General features: G+C 41.8%; 1 protein-coding gene across 1 annotated transcript in view; it reads left to right on the top strand.

Annotated features, from left to right (window-relative positions):
• Positions 1–22,325, top strand: part of v (Tryptophan 2,3-dioxygenase vermilion) — a 34,224-nt gene that overhangs the window by 11,496 nt on the left and 403 nt on the right. Inside the window, exons 2-8 of the mRNA XM_045768215.2 lie at positions 10,004–10,152; positions 13,834–13,967; positions 14,787–14,924; positions 18,908–19,132; positions 19,632–19,881; positions 20,896–20,989; positions 21,312–22,325. The exon at positions 21,312–22,325 is cut by the window's right edge and continues 403 nt beyond it. Of these exons, the coding sequence (XP_045624171.1) occupies positions 10,004–10,152; positions 13,834–13,967; positions 14,787–14,924; positions 18,908–19,132; positions 19,632–19,881; positions 20,896–20,989; positions 21,312–21,624 (1,303 nt within the window). The 3' untranslated portion in view covers positions 21,625–22,325. The remainder of the gene's footprint in view (positions 1–10,003; positions 10,153–13,833; positions 13,968–14,786; positions 14,925–18,907; positions 19,133–19,631; positions 19,882–20,895; positions 20,990–21,311) is intronic.

Below are 22,325 nucleotides of genomic sequence, written 5' to 3'. Positions count from 1 at the left end.
ACATCAAACTTGGAATACATTTTCCATAATGGGATAGGTTGAGTTAGAACTGGTTAGGTAAAGTTAGGCGAAGTTGTATTTAGACTCCTTTTCTACATGTAAAAAATTTAAGGGAAGATTATTTCTCATCGTGGAGTAATTGGCTCAACTTGGCTACTTGGTTCAAAATGTATTTTTTTAACAATTCCCATTTCTGTAATAATGTTTTTAATTGACAAAATCAGTAGGAGCCATGAGGAAGATTCGAACCTATGCATTGGGTACTCCAAAACACCTTAGACTACTACACCACGACATGGTAAAAAACATTGCAACCTGGGATTCAACTGAATCCTTGAGGGTTCCCGAGGCTTTCACTGAAACCTAACCAGAATCCCAGGTTGCCATGTTTTTACCATATCGTGGCGTAGTGGGCTAAGGCAGTGCTCATGGAGTACTCAGAGCATAGCTTCGAATCATTTTCACGGTTCCTACTGATTTTCTCATTGATTTATCCCCTTAATGTGAATTCTTTGTGTTTGTGTGTGTGTGTGTGTGTGTGTGTGTGTGTGTGTGTGTGTGTGTGTATGTGTGTGTGTATGTGTGTGTGTGTGTGTGTGTGTGTGTGTGTATGTGTATGTGTGTGTGTGTGTGTGTGTGTGTGTGTATGTATGTGTGTTTGCACAAAGTTGCAAGTGTCTTATGAGGACGGCAGTTGTTGCCCTCTTATGGTGACTGATAGCTGCCATCACCCATCAGTGTGAGGGGACGCTGCAAAACTTGAAACCAAGAGGAAAAATGGACAGTTACATACCACAGTGTCTAGCACAGATTAAGCAAATAATTGAGAAATGCCGAAGATGCACAGGTTAGGAAACCTTAGGACGGGCTGATCTAACACGGTGCAGTTACAAAGATTTCAACTAAGGTTTAAAAGAGCAGGTGTTACACACACACACACACACACACACACACACACACACACACACACACACACACACACACACACACACACACACAGGACATAATCTTACTGAAGCGAACATTGTCATAAATACTAAACGAGAACGAGTTCCTCGTTTAGTGGGCCAGTCTGAATTTTATCGTACATGTTCACTGATTTTAAAGAGATGAATAAACTAGTGTTTGAAGGAACATAAGAGTGCCGAGCTTCTAATCTCTGTTGTTTTGTTGTTGTTGAAGGTGCAAGTATATTTTTTAATTTTTATTTTTTTTTAATTTGTGTCGTACTTGTTCTTGATCCCGTGTGTGGTGTTGGATAGTAAAGCTGCGTCACAGAAGGTTAGGTTAGGAGGTTTCGGGTACGTTCATTTAGGGAATGTTTTCTGTACAGGCTTGAAGTGTAGAGAGCATGTTCGAAGCTGCGAGTCAATTACAGATTTGCTGAAATTTACTGGTTATTATGTTAGTAACTGAATTTCATGGCCCTCTACGATGATGACTTCAATCCTTCAAAACATTTGATAAATGCGCCTTAATATAGCCGCCAGCCTTACCATTTGTGCCACTTTAAAATTAAACACTGAGCTTTGGTAGGGGGGAGCCTAAACTAGCCTAGCCTAGCCTACAGACACGCGAGACCTCTGCTCCACTACCCTTTAGTCTAAAGTGAAGAAAAACAATATTAAGAGTGAATCGGTGGAGGCGCCTGGACGCTTTCGGGAACCTGACCCCATCATTTCCTGGACCCTGTAACCACCAGCAGACCTCCACCAGACCACCATAACCACCAACCCATGCCACCTCCTGACCGCACATCGCCTCTGGGGTCTGCAGATAGTCCTTTTGGTACCATGCCTGGTCTCCTACCATTGGTTACCTTACCTTGTGTTCGGGGCTTAGCGTCCCCGCGGCCCGGTCATCGACCAGGTCTCCTTCCTAGTTGCTGGATTAGTCAACCAGGCTGTTGGACGCGGCTGCTCGCAGCCTGACGTATGAATCACAGTCTGGTAGATCAGGTACTCTTTGAAAGTGTTTATAAAGTTCCCTCTTGAACACTGTGAGGGGTCGGCCAGCTATGTCCCTTATGTGTAGTGGAAGCGTGTTGAACAGTCTCGGGCCTCTGATGTTGATAGAGTTCTCTCTCAGAGTACCTGTTGCACCTCTGCTTTTCAACGGGGGTATTCTGCACATCCTGCCATGCCTCCTGGTCTCATATGGTGTTGTTTCTGTGTGCAAGTTTGCAGATACATTTTCACAGGCTGAATTTCATTTGCAACTTGTTCTCCTGGTTGCCAGTTCTGACAGTGGAAGAATCATTGATTGAAAGGTAACACCGCATCTCGCCTTCGAACCTCAAGGAAAAAAAATCTAAAGAACTTTCATTTATTGCGTCGGTATACTTGTTGAGGATTTTGTTACCATGTCACTACACATAAGGGACATAACTGGCTGACCCCTCACAGTGTTCAAGAGAGAACTGGATAAGCACCTCCAAAGGATACCTGATCAACCAGGCTGTGACTCATACGTCAGGCTGCGAGCAGCCGCGTCCAACAGCCTGGTTGATCAGTCCGGCAACCAGGAGACCGGGCCGCGGGGACGCTAAGCCCCGGAAGCACCTCAAGGTAACCTCAAGGTATGTGTTGGTTCATTACCAATAATCTCGGTTCATTACCGTCTTCATTACCCGAGCTCGGCAAGTTATCTAGTAAAGTTAAAGATTTGTCTTTGTTCCTTGTACCGTACGTATTTTGTTTTAGTGAATTTATTATACACCCCCCAGGGGAGTGCGTAGGGACCTTACAGCTGAGAGGACAGCGCTTCGTATTCGTAGTCCTGAGGTTCCGAGTTCGATCCCCGGTGGAGGCGGAAACAAATGGACAGAATTTTTCACCCTGATGCCCCTGTAATCCAGCAGTAAATAAGTACTTGGGCGTTAGATAGCTGCTACGAGCTTCTTCCTGGGGGTATATAACAAAAAGGAGGCCTGGTCGTGGACCGGGCCGCTGGGATGCTAAGCCCCGAAGTCATCTCAAGATAACCGATTCTGTAAGTGGCATGCAAAGGTTACAGAAACTAATAATGGGCTTTGGAAGTGAACACCAATATTCTTTTAACTAAACAAGTTAGTCACATTGTTAAGAGCTCAATATACATGGTGAAGGGGGGGGGGTGTTCTTGTAGGCCTAAGGAGAGCACGCTTAAGCGAGAGGTGTACTTACCTATCAATGTCTAAGAGTAAGCGAGGGTTTGACTAGAATAATAATTTGGAACAGGAAGGTTGTGTGTGTATCTCTACTCTAGGCTTCTTGAGGTTATCTTGAGATGATTTCGGGACTTTTTTAAGTGTCCCAGCGGCCCGGTCCTCGACCAGGCCTCCACCCCCCAGGAAGCAGCCCGTGACAGCTGACTAACACCCAGGTACCTATTTTTACTGCTAGGTAACAGGGGCATAGGGTGAAAGAAACTCTGCCTATTGTTTCTCTCTGGCGCCCGGGATCGAACCCAGGACCACAGGATCACAAGTCCAGCGTGCTGTCCGCTCGGTCGACCGGTTTCCAGGCTTGTATTCAGGTCCCGTAAGGTTGAAGCACTGACCCTCCCCAACATCCCTACACCAGTTATACCTACTCCCGGGTACCCATTTATTGCTAGGGGGAATAAAAGGCATTAGGTGAAAGGTTACGTGTTCAACCATTTCTGGTCTGCCCAAAAATCGACCCCGGGATCCCCGAGTATGAGTAGAGAACGAAGCCAACTCTACTTGAAGACCCGCTTACTAGCCCTGTTGTGTAAGTTAACTATTCGGACGTTCGAATTCTTCGTTGAATCTGACCGAATTTGACAAACATTTGTCGAATCTGGAATCAGTTGTGGATGGAGGTGGCTTCCAGACCTTGTTGGAGTGCCGTCCCCTTCTTGACCCCCCCCCCCCCGTACAGGCTACGAGCTTTTCCCTACAATTATGAAACTCGTTTGTTTCCCGGCAACCACTTGAACTGGATGGAAGAGCGACGTCTTCCTTCTTGCAGGTCTGAGTTCAGTCTCCGACTATCCTTAACATGTTCGTCATTTGTTTGTTTATTTACTAGAAATTAGTGGCATTACTTATTCATTTTACAGCGTAAACTGGGCCGCAGCGCTCGTTTAAATTTAATGTTTTTAAATTTTGCTCCGTGGGACGAATTTATTGTGCAGCGGCACTCATCCAGAGTGACTATGCCGCCAAAGCAGCATGGACAACACTCCCCAATAGGAAGAAAACCCGCTGGGTTGTTCATTCTGTCACTTGTACCCAGACACACCTGGGACTTCCTTAGCTGTCTCAAGTGTTCAATAAGGTTTAATCCTTATTAAACAAGATTAACATTTGCCAACCCCCTAAGATTTACCCCATCTTGCCCGTGCAAAGTGGGAGAATCTTTACAGAACAATATATTTGAGAAATAATATTTTCCTATTTTCTTCAGATGTTCACATGTGTCAGGAAGTGGAGAAGACGGTGTCGGGGTGTTTGTCTGGCTTCCTTATAGTCTAGGGTCCAGTAGCGTCATTCAGGCGGTGTGGGCGGAGGGTGACGGGCCGGGCGGGGCGTGAGTGGGTGAGGGTGGGGGAGTATGGAAGGGTGGGTGGTGGCGAGGGTGGGGGAGTACGGAAGGGTGGGTGGTGGCGAGGGTGGGGGAGTACGGAAGGGTGGGTGGTGGTGAGAATTATTGCCATGAAAAAGTCATGTTGACGAGCAATATAAATCTTGTTGAAGCCTCATCGCATTTACGAGTTACACGATTCATTACTGACTTGCGGATACCTTGTGACGGTTCCGAGGATCAAGATCCCCGCGGCCCGGTCCCTAACCAGGCCGCGTCCTGTTAGGCTAGCCCATCTGCTGGCGATGTACAACTCGTTTTCATGTTTTGTAGATAATTTTGTTACCTAGTCAAGCCTAAGTATAACATATATTTAGGTAATGTTACTACTGAAATTGCATGCTAGGCTTTTAAATTAAATATATATAATAATCTACTGGGTATTTGTTGAGTCCAGCTAGAATTGTATCTATTTGTCTAACTTTTTAAATGTTTCGGAATTCAGAAGAGGGGCGTTGGCGGGAGGTGTTTGGAAGAGGCTGGTTGGGTAATTTTTGTTATAGGGAAGCGGGTAGGGCCGGACAGCCGTGCAGGCAGGTGAGGACAGCATTGTTGTGTGAGTAAGAACACTCCCGCCGCCTGGCCTCCTAAGCTATCTTGTTTTGCACGGTGAAAACCTATACCAGCCGAACGTCAACCATTATCTTTAGAGTGTATCTCCCTCGTTCCACCAGTCAAGATGTAAGCGCCAGTTTTTACTCTCAAGGAGAAGCCTTACACGCAGTGGTTCCCTCAACAAGGTCGTAAAACCGTCTCCCGCTCCTCAGACGTATTCCTTAAGATTTTACTCAGGTAAACATTTTTAGTCTGACCGGGGGAATGACCTTACTACGGCTCTTTGAGAGGGCTGTGGTAATAAAAACAAGACTAAGCTAAGTCTGGGACTATCCCGGACGTAGGTTCGAACCCTCATCACGGCCCTTGTGGATTTGTTCATTTGATGTATCACAACGCTATTGTGATTTCTGTGTGTAATGTAAGTCTAAGCTACTTTATCCTTTAGGGATTTATATTTTCATCTCGATAAACTTACTTGTACTTGATGTTCAAACATGCACAAGATGCGCTATACGGGGTCTCTAAGATAGCCTCCAAGATCAACTCCAGTAGGATTGAAAACCTCGGCTGGAATACAATTATGACATTACGGCATGTGAGGTCGCCCATCTTGTGCGAACCATAAATAAAAGTTATATCTTTGGTTAGGATAGGTCGGGTTGAATTAGGGTTAAAGATTAGCAATGACATAAGGATGAAAATTCTCCCAAGTTTTGGCTCTACTCCCCCAGACCCACAGAGGTGGGTCGGCTATAATACCCACTCTGGACTATTCCCAGCACCCCTACATCATCCAGTCCCCGCTAACCCAGCCTGGTTATAACCCTTGCTGGGCACACCAGTCCGGAAGTATCGCTCTATCAACGTTATTTTAGCCTCGAGTTTGCCTGCTGTGTACCCGACACATGGTAGTTTTGCTCTGCTCTTGCGTAACCTGTACCTTGGGTCACGTAACCTACCGCATCTTGCGTCACGCGACTTACAACCTGCGTCACAACATACACCTTGCGTACCTGTCGCTTAGGCAGCTTTTGTGGTTTTGCCCTCAGCTTTAGTTCTTTTTTAATGATATACTGTGCACCTCTCCCTTTGTCTGCTGTGTCTTGTTTAAGAAAAAACAAAATACAAAATTGTCCATTTTACATACCTGTTTGACGGGGTTCTGGGAGTTCAACTCCCCCAAGCCCGGCCTCCAGAGAGTTTGGTCCACTAGGCTGTTGCTTGAAGCGGCCCACAGGCCAACATATTCACCACAGCCCGGTTATTTATCATCATCATCAGCTTAACTCTTGTGGGTTGAGATTACCATCTACCATTTTTATATATAGTACAGATATTTTTGTGTTGAGAGGGAAATAGGTATACTTAGGGGTGCCTTCTCACCATGTCCAGTGGCTGGGGGAATTGGTGCCCCTGAAGCTACATAAAAACCCTATCCCCCCCCCCAAGTGGCAAGGGGCGTTAGGGGATAATCAAAAAATACCCTACTCTTGGTGTGTTGTACCTTCAGTAACATACAATAAACACTGAATCAACGCTGAGTCGACCACATTGTGTGTATTTATACTTCAATAAACTTAGTTTCAATTTCAACGTTGAGTCGAGGCAGCCAAGCAGTTCTGAAAGATGGCCCCAAAAGTTAACAAATCCCTTTATGTTAATCCCTTTAACCTTTAACAAATCCTAACATAGCCTAGCCTAACAAACCCTAACATAGCCTAGCCTAACAAACCCTAACATAGCCTAGGCTAACAAACCCTAACATAGCCTAGGCTAACAAACCCTAACATAGCCTAGGCTAACAAACCCTAACATAGCCTAGGCTAACAAACCCTAACATAGCCTAGCCTAACAAACCCTAACATAACCTAGGCTAACAAAAATCAGACATTTGTCCTGACTGGGAATCTCTGGACTGCTAGAGGACGGTTGAGTGCGGTTGAGTGAGTGACGTCGCCACATTGTAGCATTAATACGCCAATAGTGTTGATGTGTCCCAAGCGTTCCTCTAGCTTATGGTCTTTTATTACACACGTGCTCACCTAGTTGTCTTTGAGGGGAAGAGGCTCTGTTTCAGCTTCTGGGTCTCTCCTCCCATCTTTAATAGACTGGTGTAGGGGGTTTCTGGGCCTAGGGCTCTGTCAACATGTCTACATTTGAAGCTGTGTGTAAGTCATTTACACATATTGGACACGTTTTACACGCTTGTGTGTACATGTTTAGCACTTTGCATATTTCTTAAACACTTCACACGCCTATCAAAGATCCTATATATATATATATATAATATATATATATATATAATATATATATATATATATATATATAATATATATATATAATATATATATAATATATATAATATAATATACGTTTAACATCAGATATAAAATTATAACTTGTTGCTGTGTAACTAGGATTATCATGTTTATTATAGACAGCCGAGAACCTTACTTTCAGTATTTAAATTTAACATACACACTACCATTTGTGTGCTTCAGTTTCAGCTGTGATGACCACAGGACTTGGTAAGGAGGGAGGAGGCAGAGATATGAGGATCAAAAATCAGAAAATGTAGGTCAGTCAACCAGTTGGTGGATAGTTGACCGTGAACACAGCCCTATCCTTGGCTATGGGTGGGTCCACAAATTATAGGCTTCTGTTCCTAATAAGTTTCGGTTTGGTGTCGATAAAAACCCAGAGGCCTAAAGTTCAAGGCCACCACAATAGGTTACTAATTAACCAGCCAGTATACGTTTGTAACAGTCTTGAGCTGTTCTAAGGAAGGTTATCTTGAGATGATTTCGGGGTTTAGTGTCCCCGCGGCACGGTCCTCGACCAGGCCTCCACCCCCAGGCAGCAGCTCGTAACAGCTGTCTAACTCCCAGGTACCTATTTGCTGCTAGATAACAGGGGCGCATCAGGGTGAAAGAAACATTTTGCCCATTTGTCTCCGCCTCCACCGGGGATCGAACCCGGAACCTCAGGACTACGTATCCGAAGCGCTGTCCACCCAGCAGTCAGGCGGAGCTTAGAGATCCGAGATAAATTGACCCCCGTTACACGTTAGTCCTTGACGAAAATCAGAAACAAATTAACTCGTGTCATTGTGTATACACGGAGAAGCGGGTTACACCTCTTGTGTACCTACCCAGCTGTATAAACCCTGTTCACTTGTTCACTTATATATGGTAGGCAGCTCTCACCCATCCACCGTCCGCTGCTAATTGCTAACTTTATTGCTACATGGTTTCTCTCTGGTGTGAGTTGACGACATAGCCTCATTTAACATTCTTGCTCCGTCAAATCCATGATCGAAAGCCCTACACGCCAAGCCTAAACAAAATATATTGTTTTGCAGAAATACCTTGATTACCTAGGCACGCTATGCCGGCCAGTCATGAGATCAATCTGATCTATAGAGAGAGAATGTAAGAACTCTTGTACATATCAAAAATTTAATTAAAGTATTTTATTGCTGCACTAACCAGTCAATAGATACCAGTTTAAATCTGGGTCCTCAAAACTCACCACGAGCCAGTTGGCCTATAACAGTCAGATCCCGTTCTTGGCCGCGTGACGCGCAAGAGAACACGAAAATAAGGCTGTCAAGAGTCATGTTATCTAGGCCACCGCCTTCAGGAAACTCCCTCACAACAACAAACTCTTTTCTCGAAAGTGTTTCTAGTCATAATCTTTGTTAGGAAATTTATAAACAATACATTTAGGCAATTTATTTTATTTGCAATTATAGATTAGAGTAACTTTCCCATAATAGACGTTAGGCTAATTGGTCGATAGCTTAACGCAAGTGATCTATCTCCTTTCTTAAAAACTGGTATCACATTAGCAACTTTCCATAACTCTGGCACTCTGCCTGACTCTATTGATTTATTAAATATGGTAGACAGTGGGTCGCAAAGCTCCTCTTTGCATTCTTTAAGCACCCTGGCAAACACTTCATCCGGCCCTGGGGATTTGTTTGGTTTGAGTTTTACTATTTGAGTGTTATGGTAGTGGTTGGGTAGCGAACCTTGGCGCGGTTAAGAGTGATATCTTGGTACACAACACACGCATATCTCTGGCAGTCTTCGTTCGCATACATAACACGCACTCGGAAAAATTTGTCATGCTTATATTCTTGGTAGGCTTTAAATATCTGGGATTGCCAGTCTTGCGAGTACTGACCAATACGGGTTACAAGCATGGGTGTGGTTCCTATACGTTTGTAACAGTAAAGTAAAAAGCAATACAAAAGTGACCCTTTTGCTAGGCTACCGTGAATGAGTGTGCTAGGCTACCATGAATGAGTGTGCTAGGCTACCGTGAATGAGTGTGCTAGGCTACCGTGAATGAGTGTGCTAGGCTACCATGAATGAGTGTGCTAGGCTACCGTGAATGAGTGTGCTAGGCTACCGTGAATGAGTGTGCTAGGCTACCATGAATGAGTGTGCTAGGCTACCGTGAATGAGTGAGATATAATATAATTATCTATCGTGGTCCAGCGGGTTACGATGCACGTCCAGTACGCTGGTCCTCGTCCCATATAGACCCCCTGGGGAGCAAAACTGGGCAAGGTTAGTTGGTGTAGTGACGAGTCATTGTTAATCGTATGTTGATTAAAACGTTAAATGAACATGTTTTATCCACAGGGAGCTTATGACTTCATATCTAATCCTAGCTCGGTCTATCCAACCATCTCGTGACATGGCCGAATCATCCCCTATCCTGCCCTAGCCCAGCCTATCTAACCATCTCGTGCCATGGCCGAACCCTCAGCCAGTATACTATACTACAGCATTCAGACGATGCTGGGCTTCACCCCTTGACTATAACGTGTGTGTTTCCTTCGTCAGGTTGGACGTGTCTCAGGAGGGCAGGAATCTGGCGGAGGAGTTCGGCGGCATCACCTATACATCGTACCTCAAGCTTCACCAACTCCTTAGTGCTCAAAGCTGCAAGTCAACGGTCCACGATGAACACCTCTTCATAGTCATTCATCAAGGTAAGGTTTATGCATTCTAGTTTTCGTTTTTCTTAAAGGTAATGTTGGCTAATTACACTAAAGGTGGATTTTTCAGGGTAATGGTGGTTCTTCAAGGGAACGGTAGTTTATGCAGTGTCTCCTGGGAAGGTGTTCTTTTCATATGAGGTACTTGGTTCTTTGGGAGGAAGGGAGGGAGGGAGGTGCTTGGTGTTAGGCTGTGGACGTCTCTGGTGGTTCTACGTGATGGTGCCTCGGTTAAATTAGGGTTATGTCTGTAATTTATTTCATTATTTAAAAACTTTTTTTTCTGGCATCTCAATACAGTATAGCTCTTTCGAGTAGCGATGATTAGTGAAACTATGTTTTTCTTCAAAGAAGTTATAGCTTCTCAGTTATGTAGATTATTCTGAAAAAAAGAGCTTCTTAATGCAATGTTGATTATTCTAAGAGATTTGGATTCCTTAAGTCAATCAGGACTCTTCAGCTTGGTACCGTGACATTTTAACATAGTTTTTGTATAAGGTGACCATGGCACCAGGGCCTGTGGAGGCCCACATGTTTACAACAACAATCCTATAAAGTGAACTGGATAATCTTTTTATTAAAGCATTTCCGTCAGTGAGTTGACCTTCAAAGACACATTTGGACGGTTTAATTTAAAGCCTACTCGGACAATAGTTTTAAACGATTGCAGATAACACTTTACTGCCTTAATTATTTTACACATCGGATCAAATTGTATTCGTAAATGGTTTGTTCATTTATAATTGGGGGTTACGTATACATAAAAAGTAGAGTGCATTAATTACTCGAGTCACAATAACATCTTAGTACATAGATATTATAGTTATCAGAATCAGAAACTTAATTCGTAAAAAAACTTGTACAAATCATTGCTGTAGTCCAGCCAGTATTGGTTCAAGGGATTTCGTTCGAACTTGATAGCCTTAGTTAGATAAGGCTATCTAAATAAAACGTACATTTTAGGCATAAAGTGAGCGAACATTTAGCTAACAGTTTGAAAGATAACATATTGCAAAAACAAAGGGAGTTTTAACACGTATATTTGGCACAACTGATCTCACAAAATTGAAATGAAGAGGCAATTAGAGCTAATATGAACTGTCCCGTGACGTTATAGATACACATTCTCGGTATTCTACTAAAGTTTACATGAAGTCACCTTAAGCTTTATTTCCTCACTTGCATAAATAATTGTGGTCAAGAGTGGCAGCTGATAAACGGGTGTCCTAAAATATACAGGTTTTGAACAGAATGTGCAATTCTTTTACGATAAAATGAGGCCAATTGTCCTTGGAACATCGCCCGAAGCGAAGCTGTGGACATCAATCCAGCCAGCCAATCACTGTGAGGTAGCAGCATGATAGTATATCATTTTAAAATGTGTATATGTTTAAAATAACCTGCGAGAATAAATTCCCACCTGCAGATGACCGAATTAAGTAATATTAAGTCTGTTCTCGGCACAGTGTATAAAACTGTCTAGTGATCCCCACTTCCCCCTCCTCCCTAAGCTCTCCCCCCCCCCCTCCTTCCCCAAGAATTGAATCCTTAAGAATCGGGTAGGGGGTTGGGGGGGGGGTGAATAATTAGACCCATTTTCCTCTTTAGATAGTTTTTTGTAACACTGGACTATCGTACATAAATTAACGTACTGGACAATTAGATAGTAGAATTTGGTACTATTAAATTTATTAGTCCGGAAAAAATATAGCTAAAAACCAAATTCAAATATTCCTAGGACTATTATAGAAGATATATAGACTGTATTAAGCCTTATAGAGTGTATTAGGCTTAGGATGTGGCTGTATTAGTACCAAACTTTTTAGTACCAAAGATTTTAGCACCAAAATCTATTTTCTAATTGTCCATTACGTAAATATATGTACAATGGTTACTGTATGTACGATCTAAACAGGAGGGATGGGCTGGAATAATTAATATTTCTTGAATCATTTAAACTTGGGCTGAATACTGTAGTTCTTGAGTATAATTTTAGTTTGTCTAGTCTGTGGGGCTGCTTCAAAGAGTTTAATATCCTTACCTTGATACTCATGGCTGGTCTGTGCAGAGCAGCAGGGCGCTGAGCCCCTGCACCCCCGTGCAATGACCTTGCCACCTACAAATTTGCTCTCTATGCGATACTTGGCTCTGTGGGCGCGGCCGGCTTCAATAATCCATTTGTACTTTGCTGATGTCAGTCCCGCTGCAGGAAAGTTAAGGTGTGCCACTCTCCACCTTTGACTTGGTGCTGACGTTGTTCATCCTGTCGCTCCTCTTTCTCCAGTCTCATACTTGTTCATCCTGTCGCTCCTCTTTGTCCAGTCTCATACTTCCTCTGGTTTTGACTTATTATTTATTTATTTTATTTATTTACTTATGCATATACAAGAAGGTACGTTGGGATTGTGAGGATACATAATATGGTAATTACAATCTTGTAAAGCCACTAGTACGCGTAGCGTTTCGGGCAGGTACTTTGTTTGAAGTCTTTGTTTTGGTACTTGTTTGAAGCCCTCGTCATCCTCTTTTGTATAATCACCTATTGCATGACTGATGGAGGGCCCCGTGTGGGGAACCGCACTGGAGGGCCCTAGTACATTAACCCTACAAATTTGGGTAAGGCTAGCCGTGTTACTTCCAACTTTGAACAGACATTCTCTTTTTAAATTTATGGGCGAGCTCCCCTTATCCTTGGGCAAGGCTGCACGTCCAGGCACCCATCCAGTTACTGGCTGGATCCATTGCAGTTTCACTCGACTGCCAGAGTAACTTATACATCAATTAATAGGTTATTGGAGTATTTTGTTAGTGTGGGTCATGCTTTTGCCAGACTCGAGCAATAATACACATCCCTCACAAGAGAAAAAAATGGTTTGTAAACATTTCTCTTTGCCATACTCAAATGTAAGTTCACTACAGATGTTTTAGTCAAATCAGCATTACAATACTTAGTGTTTTTGTGGTATATTTTTAATACAGCCTTCATTGTGTTGTTGTTGATTTAGGGGCGACGACGATCGTGAGATGGGATGCGTCCCTCCTTCATTGTGTGGATTTCATTTCTTAACCACTTTCCCTTCTTCCCTCCCTCCCCCCCCCACCCCTTTTCTCTCACTGCAACCCGTCCTCAGACCAAGTCCATTACATCCAGCGGTCGACCCCACAGACGCATTCATAAATTTTTACATGCTGTTCATTCAAAACGGGAAGTTTCTCAAATATAAATGATTATAATTGCATATTGTGCATAGGCATAGGTTCTGTTGGCGATTATTTGTATTTGTGCTACGTGTTTGAAGCATTTACAGTGTTGTGGTTCGAACAAAATTCGTCAGTGAAGCAGTTGTTCTGGAAGTGTTCGAACGTCATCAGTTGAGTCGTGTGTAAACCGTTTTTCATTCATAAAAAGGGGGTTTGGCGGGTACATGGAATCACTTTTGGGTCTTCGTTTGGAGGACGGGCTGCTCTCGGGGGGAGGAGGAGGAGGAGGGGGGGGGGACGAACACACGCACGTGCAGCCACACACTCGCACTCACTTTCACTTCTGAACATATTTCTCGAGTCTTCAGTACAGCACATTGCCGCTGCTGTCTGCCACCTCGGCAGACATGCAAGGCGTAATGTAGAGTGTAACATTGCTGATGCTGCTAATACCAGTCTTTATCTCTACCCCAGCATACGAGCTATGGTTCAAGCAAATCATTTTCGAGATAGACTCTGTGCGGGAGATCTTCAGTCAGGAGGAAGTGGATGAACACAAGATGCTCGAAATTGTCAAGCGCATGCAGAGGGTCACACTCATACTCAAGGTGGGTCAGTCGTTCCCATAATGGGTTATGCTTATACTTTTAAGGTAGGTCATACCCATGTTCATAATGGGTTATTGTTATAATGAGGGCAAGTCACAGTACTCGCTCAAGATGGGGTCACGTATCGGTACCAACTGGAGTAGTAGTACCAGAATGCAGAAATAGTAGTGTAATGCAAGCAGCAGTAGCCACAAGAACACTGTAAACACCTACAATAGTAGTAACAGGAGAATTAGTGTAACAGAATTACACCCGAGACGAGAGGGGTATGTCCACCCCATCATGGCTTCATTTCTATAGAATAAAATATGCAAGTTTGCTGTCTTTGGATTTGTTAGTGATACTGCATATATGTATTATTAACACAGTTGGCTAATAATTACCTCTTGTGTAAATTAAATCTTGAAAAGTTACGGAAATGAAGAAAGTAATATTTTTGCCACGATGGGTGGTACAAAGTTCCTACCTGCAACATATGGGGCTTCCAGATGGCTCCTGTTACCAGTTACGTGAGGAAGTTCAAGTCCACACCACACCTCACATACACTACTTTGAAGATGAGCAATTTAGGCAATTTTACACAATGACAGACATGCATGCGTGAGGTCGCCCCAGGAACATGAATAGTGAAATGTGATTGAGACGTAGATATTTGGGTATAATTATTCTACCGTTTAGTAATGAGTAGATATTTGGGTATAATCATTCTACCGTTTAGTAATGAGTAGATATTTGGGTATAATTATTAAACCGTTTAGTAATGAGTAGATATTTGGGTATAATTATTCTACCGTTTAGTAATGAGTCCTTCTTAAACAGCTGTGTGTGGACCAGTTTCTCATCTTGGAGACGATGACGCCTCTTGATTTCATGGAGTTCCGGGATTACCTGTCTCCTGCGTCAGGCTTCCAGAGTTATCAGTTCAGACTCCTTGAGAACAAACTTGGAGTCAAAGGGGTGAGTGTTAGCAGTTAAGGTATTTTTAGTCCAAGCCATGTATCTGATGGACTGATAAAAGTTAGCTGTGTAGCAGCCATTTTGAAGCGTGCAGTAATATGGTAGCATTGTAGGCTATACAATGGCTACTGTTCAACATATTCAAGAAAATTTACTGATTAGGTTTCCATGATTTAATTTGCTGAAAAATCTTAAAATTTGCCAAAAGTTCTTCAAAATATATTTTATTTTATTAAAAAGCACATAAATTATGTATTAGTGGTGATATCATAGGTAAGAAATGTACATTCCATGAAGCTACTGTGTTTTGAGCATAACAAAATTGAATAGGAAAGCTGCAAATTTAAGGCATAGTAATAATAATATTAATAATGATAAAGTTTCATCACAAATTATACGAAAAACACTGTACGCTATTCACTGTACAATGGGTGAATAGTTGTCACTGTAAAGAACTAAAGGAAGGAAAAGATTGGGCGGTCTGGTAGAGGACCGGGCCGCCGGGACGCTAAGCCCCGAGATCATCTCAAGATAACCTCTGATGTATAGTTCCGCCGGTTCTAACAACCGAATTTGAGATCGGTAACTGGCGCCTCATTTACCGAATTATTGGCTGTTAAATCCGGAATACAGTATTAAGTTTGCCGAATCTCGCTAAACTGGGAGGCCCCATTGGGTTTACTGTGACAGTCTTCCCGTCGCTAGGCCAGCGGTTATTATTATTATTATTCACAGATTCCACTGCCTCTGTTATGTAGCATCCAGCCAGAGCCAGGCCGTTAGGCATAACTAGTCAGAGGGTATTATTCTGGTATATACATCGAAAAGATTATCAAGGAAAATGGGGGGGGGGAACCTTCGACAAGCCGCCGGCTTCAGATTCTCATAGAGGCCACTAGAGTTAGTGGCCCACAGGTAAATCAGAGGCCCCCACGGTTAAGTCAGTCAGGCAGACATTCACAGTCACAAACAGTCAGTCATAGTCAGTCAAAGGAAGTCGGGCATTCACAGTTAAGCTAGCAAAAGGTCAAAAACCAGTCGGGGATTTACAAGCAATCGGGCATTCACAGTTAACAAAGATTCGACCTGTTGTCAGGCACTCGATTGCTGAGGATTAAGCCACCCAATAGGTGGCACGGGCATGAATAGCCCGTAAGTCAGGCACTCGTGCTGTCTGCCTCTCAGCCCACCAGCTGGTAAGATTCAGTACTCCAGCCACCGAAAATCATAACCATACCTATTTTGATTATTGCCTATTTCATTATTAGGCATGTATTTGATGATACATGCCTATTTCAAAATGCATTTTAATATCGACAAATGCAAGACCATACACGTGAGGCATAACAACCCGCGCCACGCCTACCAAATGAATAGCATTACATTACAGCAGATTAACGAAGAAATGGACCTTGAGTCAAAATCCACCACTCGTTAAAAGTTGCACAACAGGTGGGTGCAGCAGTCAGAAAAGCTAACCAAACTCTTGGGATAATCAAGCGTACTTTTGACTATAAGGAAAAGAAGGTAATGGTTCAACTGTATAAATCTGTAACGTACGATTATGTTACGTTGTTCGGTTGATTAGATACAGTTTAGTGGTTTTGATATTTAGTAGTCTTGGTTGCAGCAGTCGGTTGTTGGCATTGTCGTAGAAGTTAAAACAAAGCCGGGGGCAGAGCAGAGAGCCGAGTGAAGCCGGAGTCGCGGAGCTCGATGCGGTTGGAGTCTGACTGTCTGCTTTGTGTCGAAACTGAAGCGTCTTGGGGTCGGTTGGAACTGGACACGTAGAGTTCTACATTCTTGAGGTTGAAGATGTGTGGTAACTCTCAAGTGTCTGTACTGAACCACTGTTGTTGTTTTTAGCTTTAGCTACCAAGAACGAAATGTCCATGTTGCACGGGCTATAGTGAGCCCGTAATTGAGATCAATTATTTACGATAACCTTTTTACTGTGATATTTGGTCATATTTATTTGACCACCTCCACACAAATAGAACACACTTGTGGGCAAAACTCACTTCCACCTCCACTTGTGTGAGGTGGAAACCTCGCCTCCACACAAGTGCTTTGTGGAGGTGGGGTTTCCTCCTTTTCTCCCTCTTTCTCTTTCTTTTCCGCTTCTGTTTTAGCACACTGGTTTTAGTCTTGTTTTAATAGCATTATCTTGGTGGCGGATATAGATGCACAGTGTTCACTAATGTATCCCATTCTTCAGCTGCTTTGAAGAATCATCCAACTGCTTGTTGGATGAATGTTGAGTTTGATGCGCGGGGCTTCAGTTGCTATACATTCCAGTAAGTAGTGTAATAGTGGCGCCTCTGCATCTGCTCCACAGATATGACATTCTTTAACCTCCCCCTTAACCTTCTTTAACCTGGGCATTACCTCCCAGTAGCACTTATAACAAGTCTGAGTCTGTGTATGGCTACCGCATTGTCTCTGGATATCTTTTTGCCAGGCTTGTAAGAGGAGTACCCAGTGTCTTGTTCGTACCACATCGCAGTGGATCTTCCTTCCGCTACTTTGCTCTTTAGCGACTTTTGATAGTTGGGAGTATTTTCTTCTTGATTTCCTCCTTAATCTGTGAAAAACTTGGAGGTATTTTAACTTGTAGAACAGGCAGAGCAGTGTTAGCTTTTGCTAGTGAGTCTGCCTTTTCATTACTATCTATACCAATATGACTTGGTATCCAAATTAGGGTGATTGACAGCCCTAGACTGTGTGCTTCTTTTCCTATATATAGGACGTCTGTGAATTACTAAATTGATGAAGATTAAGCCACCAAAGATGTGGCATGGGCACGAATAGCCCGTAATTAATTACTGTTGTTGTTATAGATTCAGCTACTGGGAACAAAAAGTTCCAAGTAGCACAGACTATGGTGAGCTCGTAGTGGACTTACCTGGCACAGGAGCGGGGCTGTAACTGTGGATTGATTCAATTCATTAATTACTGTTGTTGTTATAGATTCAGCTGCTCGGAACAAGTTCCAAGTAGCACGGGCTATGGTGAGTCCGTAACTTACTTGGCACAGGAGCAGAGCAAGTAGCACGGGCTATGGCGAGCTTGTAGTGGACTTGCCTGGCGCAGGAGCGGTGCTGTGAGATTAATTATTCCTCTAGATTGCATATATAATCGGACCACACCTCGCCTAATAAGTGGGAAAGAGTGTTAACTGTAATTAGGGAAGAGGTATGAGTTTTGTCATTAATGGATTAAGTAGACTTAACAAACTAGTCTCATTAAGGTAATGTGAGTTTGGAGCGAGTATGTTATTGACTTAATATACTTGCTACAATCTCTGGTGTGCCCCCATTTGGATTACTGTATCCAAGCATGGAGACCTCATTTTTAGAAGGACATAGCTGCTATAGAGAAGGTGCAGCACCGAGCAACAAAAGTCATTCCAGAGTCAAGTCATCTCTTGTATCAGAAACGCTTGAAGGCCACAGAACTAACAACACTGCAAACTAGGCATGATAGGATGGATCTCATTAAAACTTGTAAAATACTAAACAAGTTAGAGAATGTTGATCCGGATATTTTCTTCAAAAGGTCAGATGTAACATAACCAAGGGGCAACGGTTTCTAGCTCAAGAAGCTTCAATGTTGGTCTGAGAACAGGAGATGGTCCCTTGAAACCGCCTACCCGCCAAAGCCGTAACTGCCAAAACTGTGCAAGAGTTTTAAAATATTCTTAGAAAAGATCATAAAGGCAAATAGGTGGGGGGGGGGGTGAGAGGGACCTTTGACAAGTCGTCGGCTTCCTGTCCTCGTTGAGACCACTAGGGTTAGTGGCACAGGTAAATCTATTAATACAGTTTAGACGGTATTGGGCTGCAGGTGTTTGGGGATTTTAAAAAAAGAGGATTGGTGGCGAGGATATATCTGGGAGGATCCGGTGTGGAGATGGGAGGATGATGTTGATATTGTGGTACAGCTTTGTAAATATGATTTATATTATCTATTTTGTCTCGCAGGAACTGAGAGTGCGCTACAACCAAGAAAACTACACAAAAGTGTTCGGTGATGAACCAGAAATTTACAAAGCAATAAAGGCATCAGAGGATGAGCCATCCCTGCAGAACCTGGTAAACCGATGGCTAGAACGTACGCCAGGCCTGGAAGAGAAAGGTTTTAACTTCTGGAAAAAGTACAAAATGGTGGTAGATACAATTCTTGAAGAACAACAACAAGAGGCAAAGGTTAGCTTTCGTATGATACCATAATTGTGTTCATATTTATAAAACAAAATATTTTCAAAGCTGAAATCTGTAAGATCAGTAAACCTGTCAAGACAAATGCTATTAGGTTAAGCTTTTAGTACACAACACAAAATCTAATAACAATGATATTTTTTAATGGAGCAAGATTGGAGACAGTGGCCAAGCAGGCAAATGATTATTCTCTAGGTGGTATCTTTGATGTAAGGTTGTGCTTGGGAGAACATCACCAATGTGTCCCTTGCACCAATAAACCTTACAGGAACATGAAAGGGTCCCCTATTGTGCTGGTGTGGAATATTGGTCTGTCCATAAGAATGATAAGATTTAGCCTAAGATACTGTAGTAGTAGAGTACCTTGCTCAGAATTATTTTTCATCTATACTAGATGCTTTTTCTACTTGTTCATATTACAGTACAGTATGCATGTGTGTTTACTGTAAATTACGTTTTTTCTAAATTTCTAATAAAATTTTCTCAGGCTGAGGAGAATGAGGCCCTAAAATCATACTTGACGGCACAACATAAGAAACGTCAAGAGCTGTTTGAGAGCATTTTTGATGTCAGGGCTCACAATGCCCTAATGGCCCGTGGGGAGAGACGCCTTAGCCACAAAGGTCTTCAGGGAGCCCTCATGATTTCCTTCTATCGAGAAGAACCTCGCTTCAATCAGCCCCACCAGCTTCTTACATTACTCATGGATGTTGACTCTTTAATGACTAAGTGGAGGTGTAAGTAGACTATGAAGGCAATTTACAAAATCCATTTTCCTACAAAGCTCATTCATTACCTCTTGTTGTTTTGACTATACTGTATAATGAATAGTGTAGTCTGTTCGTTTTTAAATCTTTGAAAAAGTTGATCTTTGCATATCATATTTGAGTTCATTTATGGGTTCATGTATCAATCTGATAAAATTGGGTGCATATACAGTACTAGTAATAATAGTAATACAGTACTGTAAAAGTAATATGGAGGATTAGATGAGATTACTTAGCAGATACTGTACAGTATTTGTGTATTTAACAAATCCATTAAATGCACATTGAATTTTGGCATAGCTTAAGATGACGAGTGTACCGAGTTTACATTTTTGGGGTAATACTAAAATGTTACTATATTAGATGTAAGCTAACATAAATGATGCAGGTAATTTTGTAAATAATATTCAATTTTCTAATGTGATAGTTAAATAACATTATTTTTGGGATTCTGTATCTATAGTATAAACTATATAATTACAGTACAGTATTTAATATTTACAATACCAAATATAAATTCTTTAGTTAATATGAAAGAATCTAGATTTGTTACTTGATGAAGCAGATACGTTAATACCCGCATGCTGTTAATTATGTATTTTTTTGTTTTCATGTTAAGTTAAAAGAAGCACAGCATTTTACTGCATTTTGGAGATCAATGCACAATGTAGGACCCTTTATTTGCTTGTCATTTTTGCATTGGTCGAGTAATGTTAATAAATTATTATTTTCATGAGTTCTATAGCATTAGGCATGTAGCATCCATGTCTAGAATCTGTATGATAAAATATTAGAAACTGAGGATTAACTTCAGACTGCTCAATGAAGCTTCAATAAGCAACTTCACTCAAGCTTACATATGTGTGATTACAAAAAAAAAGGGACATTTTTTATTCTTAAATACATAAAATATTTCCAAACACTTCATCAGTATTTATAACTTACATTTATTATCCGATTTATTATTCAGTGTGGTTGTTACAGACAATCATGTAATGCTCGTGCAGCGAATGATTGGCTCGCAGCTGATTGGCACTGGAGGTTCTTCAGGATATCAGTATCTGCGCTCAACACTAAGGTTGGTCAAGAGGGAACAGATGCATTTATCAGTTATTTTGAAGTCTATTGTGTGTATTTTGAATGTTTTGGTTTATATTTTGTCAATGGAAGTACTGTATAGTATATCATATATCTGTAGTTATTTTAGATATTATTGGGATACTTTTTCTTGATGACTTATACTGTACTAATAATGTAATTTATTATTTTTGCTTTACCTTTTAGGCCTTTGTGTATGTTATTTTTTTCATGCGTACATCATGATTTACTACTGACCAAACAGTTTAAGGAGTTTTTAACTGTCAATTTAAAGTTGTAACAAGCCTTATGTTCTCTTGCAGTGATCGATACAAAGTGTTCCTCGACTTGTTCAACTTGAGCACTTTCCTTCTCCCACGTAACTCTGTCCCTCCACTGACTCGTCAGATGAAGTCTCGACTGAGCATTAGGGATGACACAGAACAAGCTAAAGTAGTAAAGAAGGAGCACGCTAGAGAATCCTTCAAAGTAACTCCAACTTCTTCACCTTCGGCCTTTGTATCTTCGGATTCCCCGTGTCCTCTTGAGAATGGAGAGGAGAAAGTCTTTTCAGACAGTGACCTTGACAAAAGTTTGGAGAATAGTATGGAAAGATCATGTGAAGCTTCAATGTAAGGAATGATATCAAATGGCTTGTGAATAATTTTATATAGCTAGTGTTTTATACAGTACAGTACTTTATTTTTATTGATAGCCATTTTTTGCAGGATTAAAGTACACTATTGAATAGCTATTCTGGAAGAAAAAGTCTGACAATGTTGGCATGGTACAAATGTCCTTTTCTTTCAAGTTTAAACCCCCCCCCCCCTAGTAGGTTTTTATGACTGCAGAGTGATTTTTCTGGTTTATGAACATGGTCAAGTGGTCAATGGCATTATAGATGCTTTACCTGTCTATATGTTGAACTATTTACCTGTTGGTCATTCTCAAGAGGGTGGTGGCAGGGAGAGTGACCCCTGGCTTTTGGAAAGTCTTACCAAAAGTTCCTCTATTTTTCCTGATGAGTCTTGCCAGGTGGAAAATTAATTTAATTTTTTTTTCTTTTACTATCTGAAATGTATTTACCTTTTTGTATTTTAGATGAATATTTTAGGAAACTTTATTGATCCTTAAATAAGTAGATATTAATTTTGTATTGATAATGGTCTTCTGTACATTTATAATTACGGTAAGAAAATATGTGGCACATGTACAGTAAAAGTATTATAGTTAATGCTCTACTGTACTTGCAAATGTACGTACAGTACAGGAATGTCAAACTAAGCACTTAAAAAATCTGCTAAACAGAAAATTACATTGGCCTGTATTGGGACACG

The sequence above is a fragment of the Procambarus clarkii genome, chromosome 91, assembly GCF_040958095.1.
Source record: "Procambarus clarkii isolate CNS0578487 chromosome 91, FALCON_Pclarkii_2.0, whole genome shotgun sequence".
NCBI classification, from domain to species: Eukaryota; Metazoa; Arthropoda; class Malacostraca; order Decapoda; family Cambaridae; genus Procambarus; species Procambarus clarkii.
This window is presented reverse-complemented; position numbering and strand designations above follow the sequence as displayed.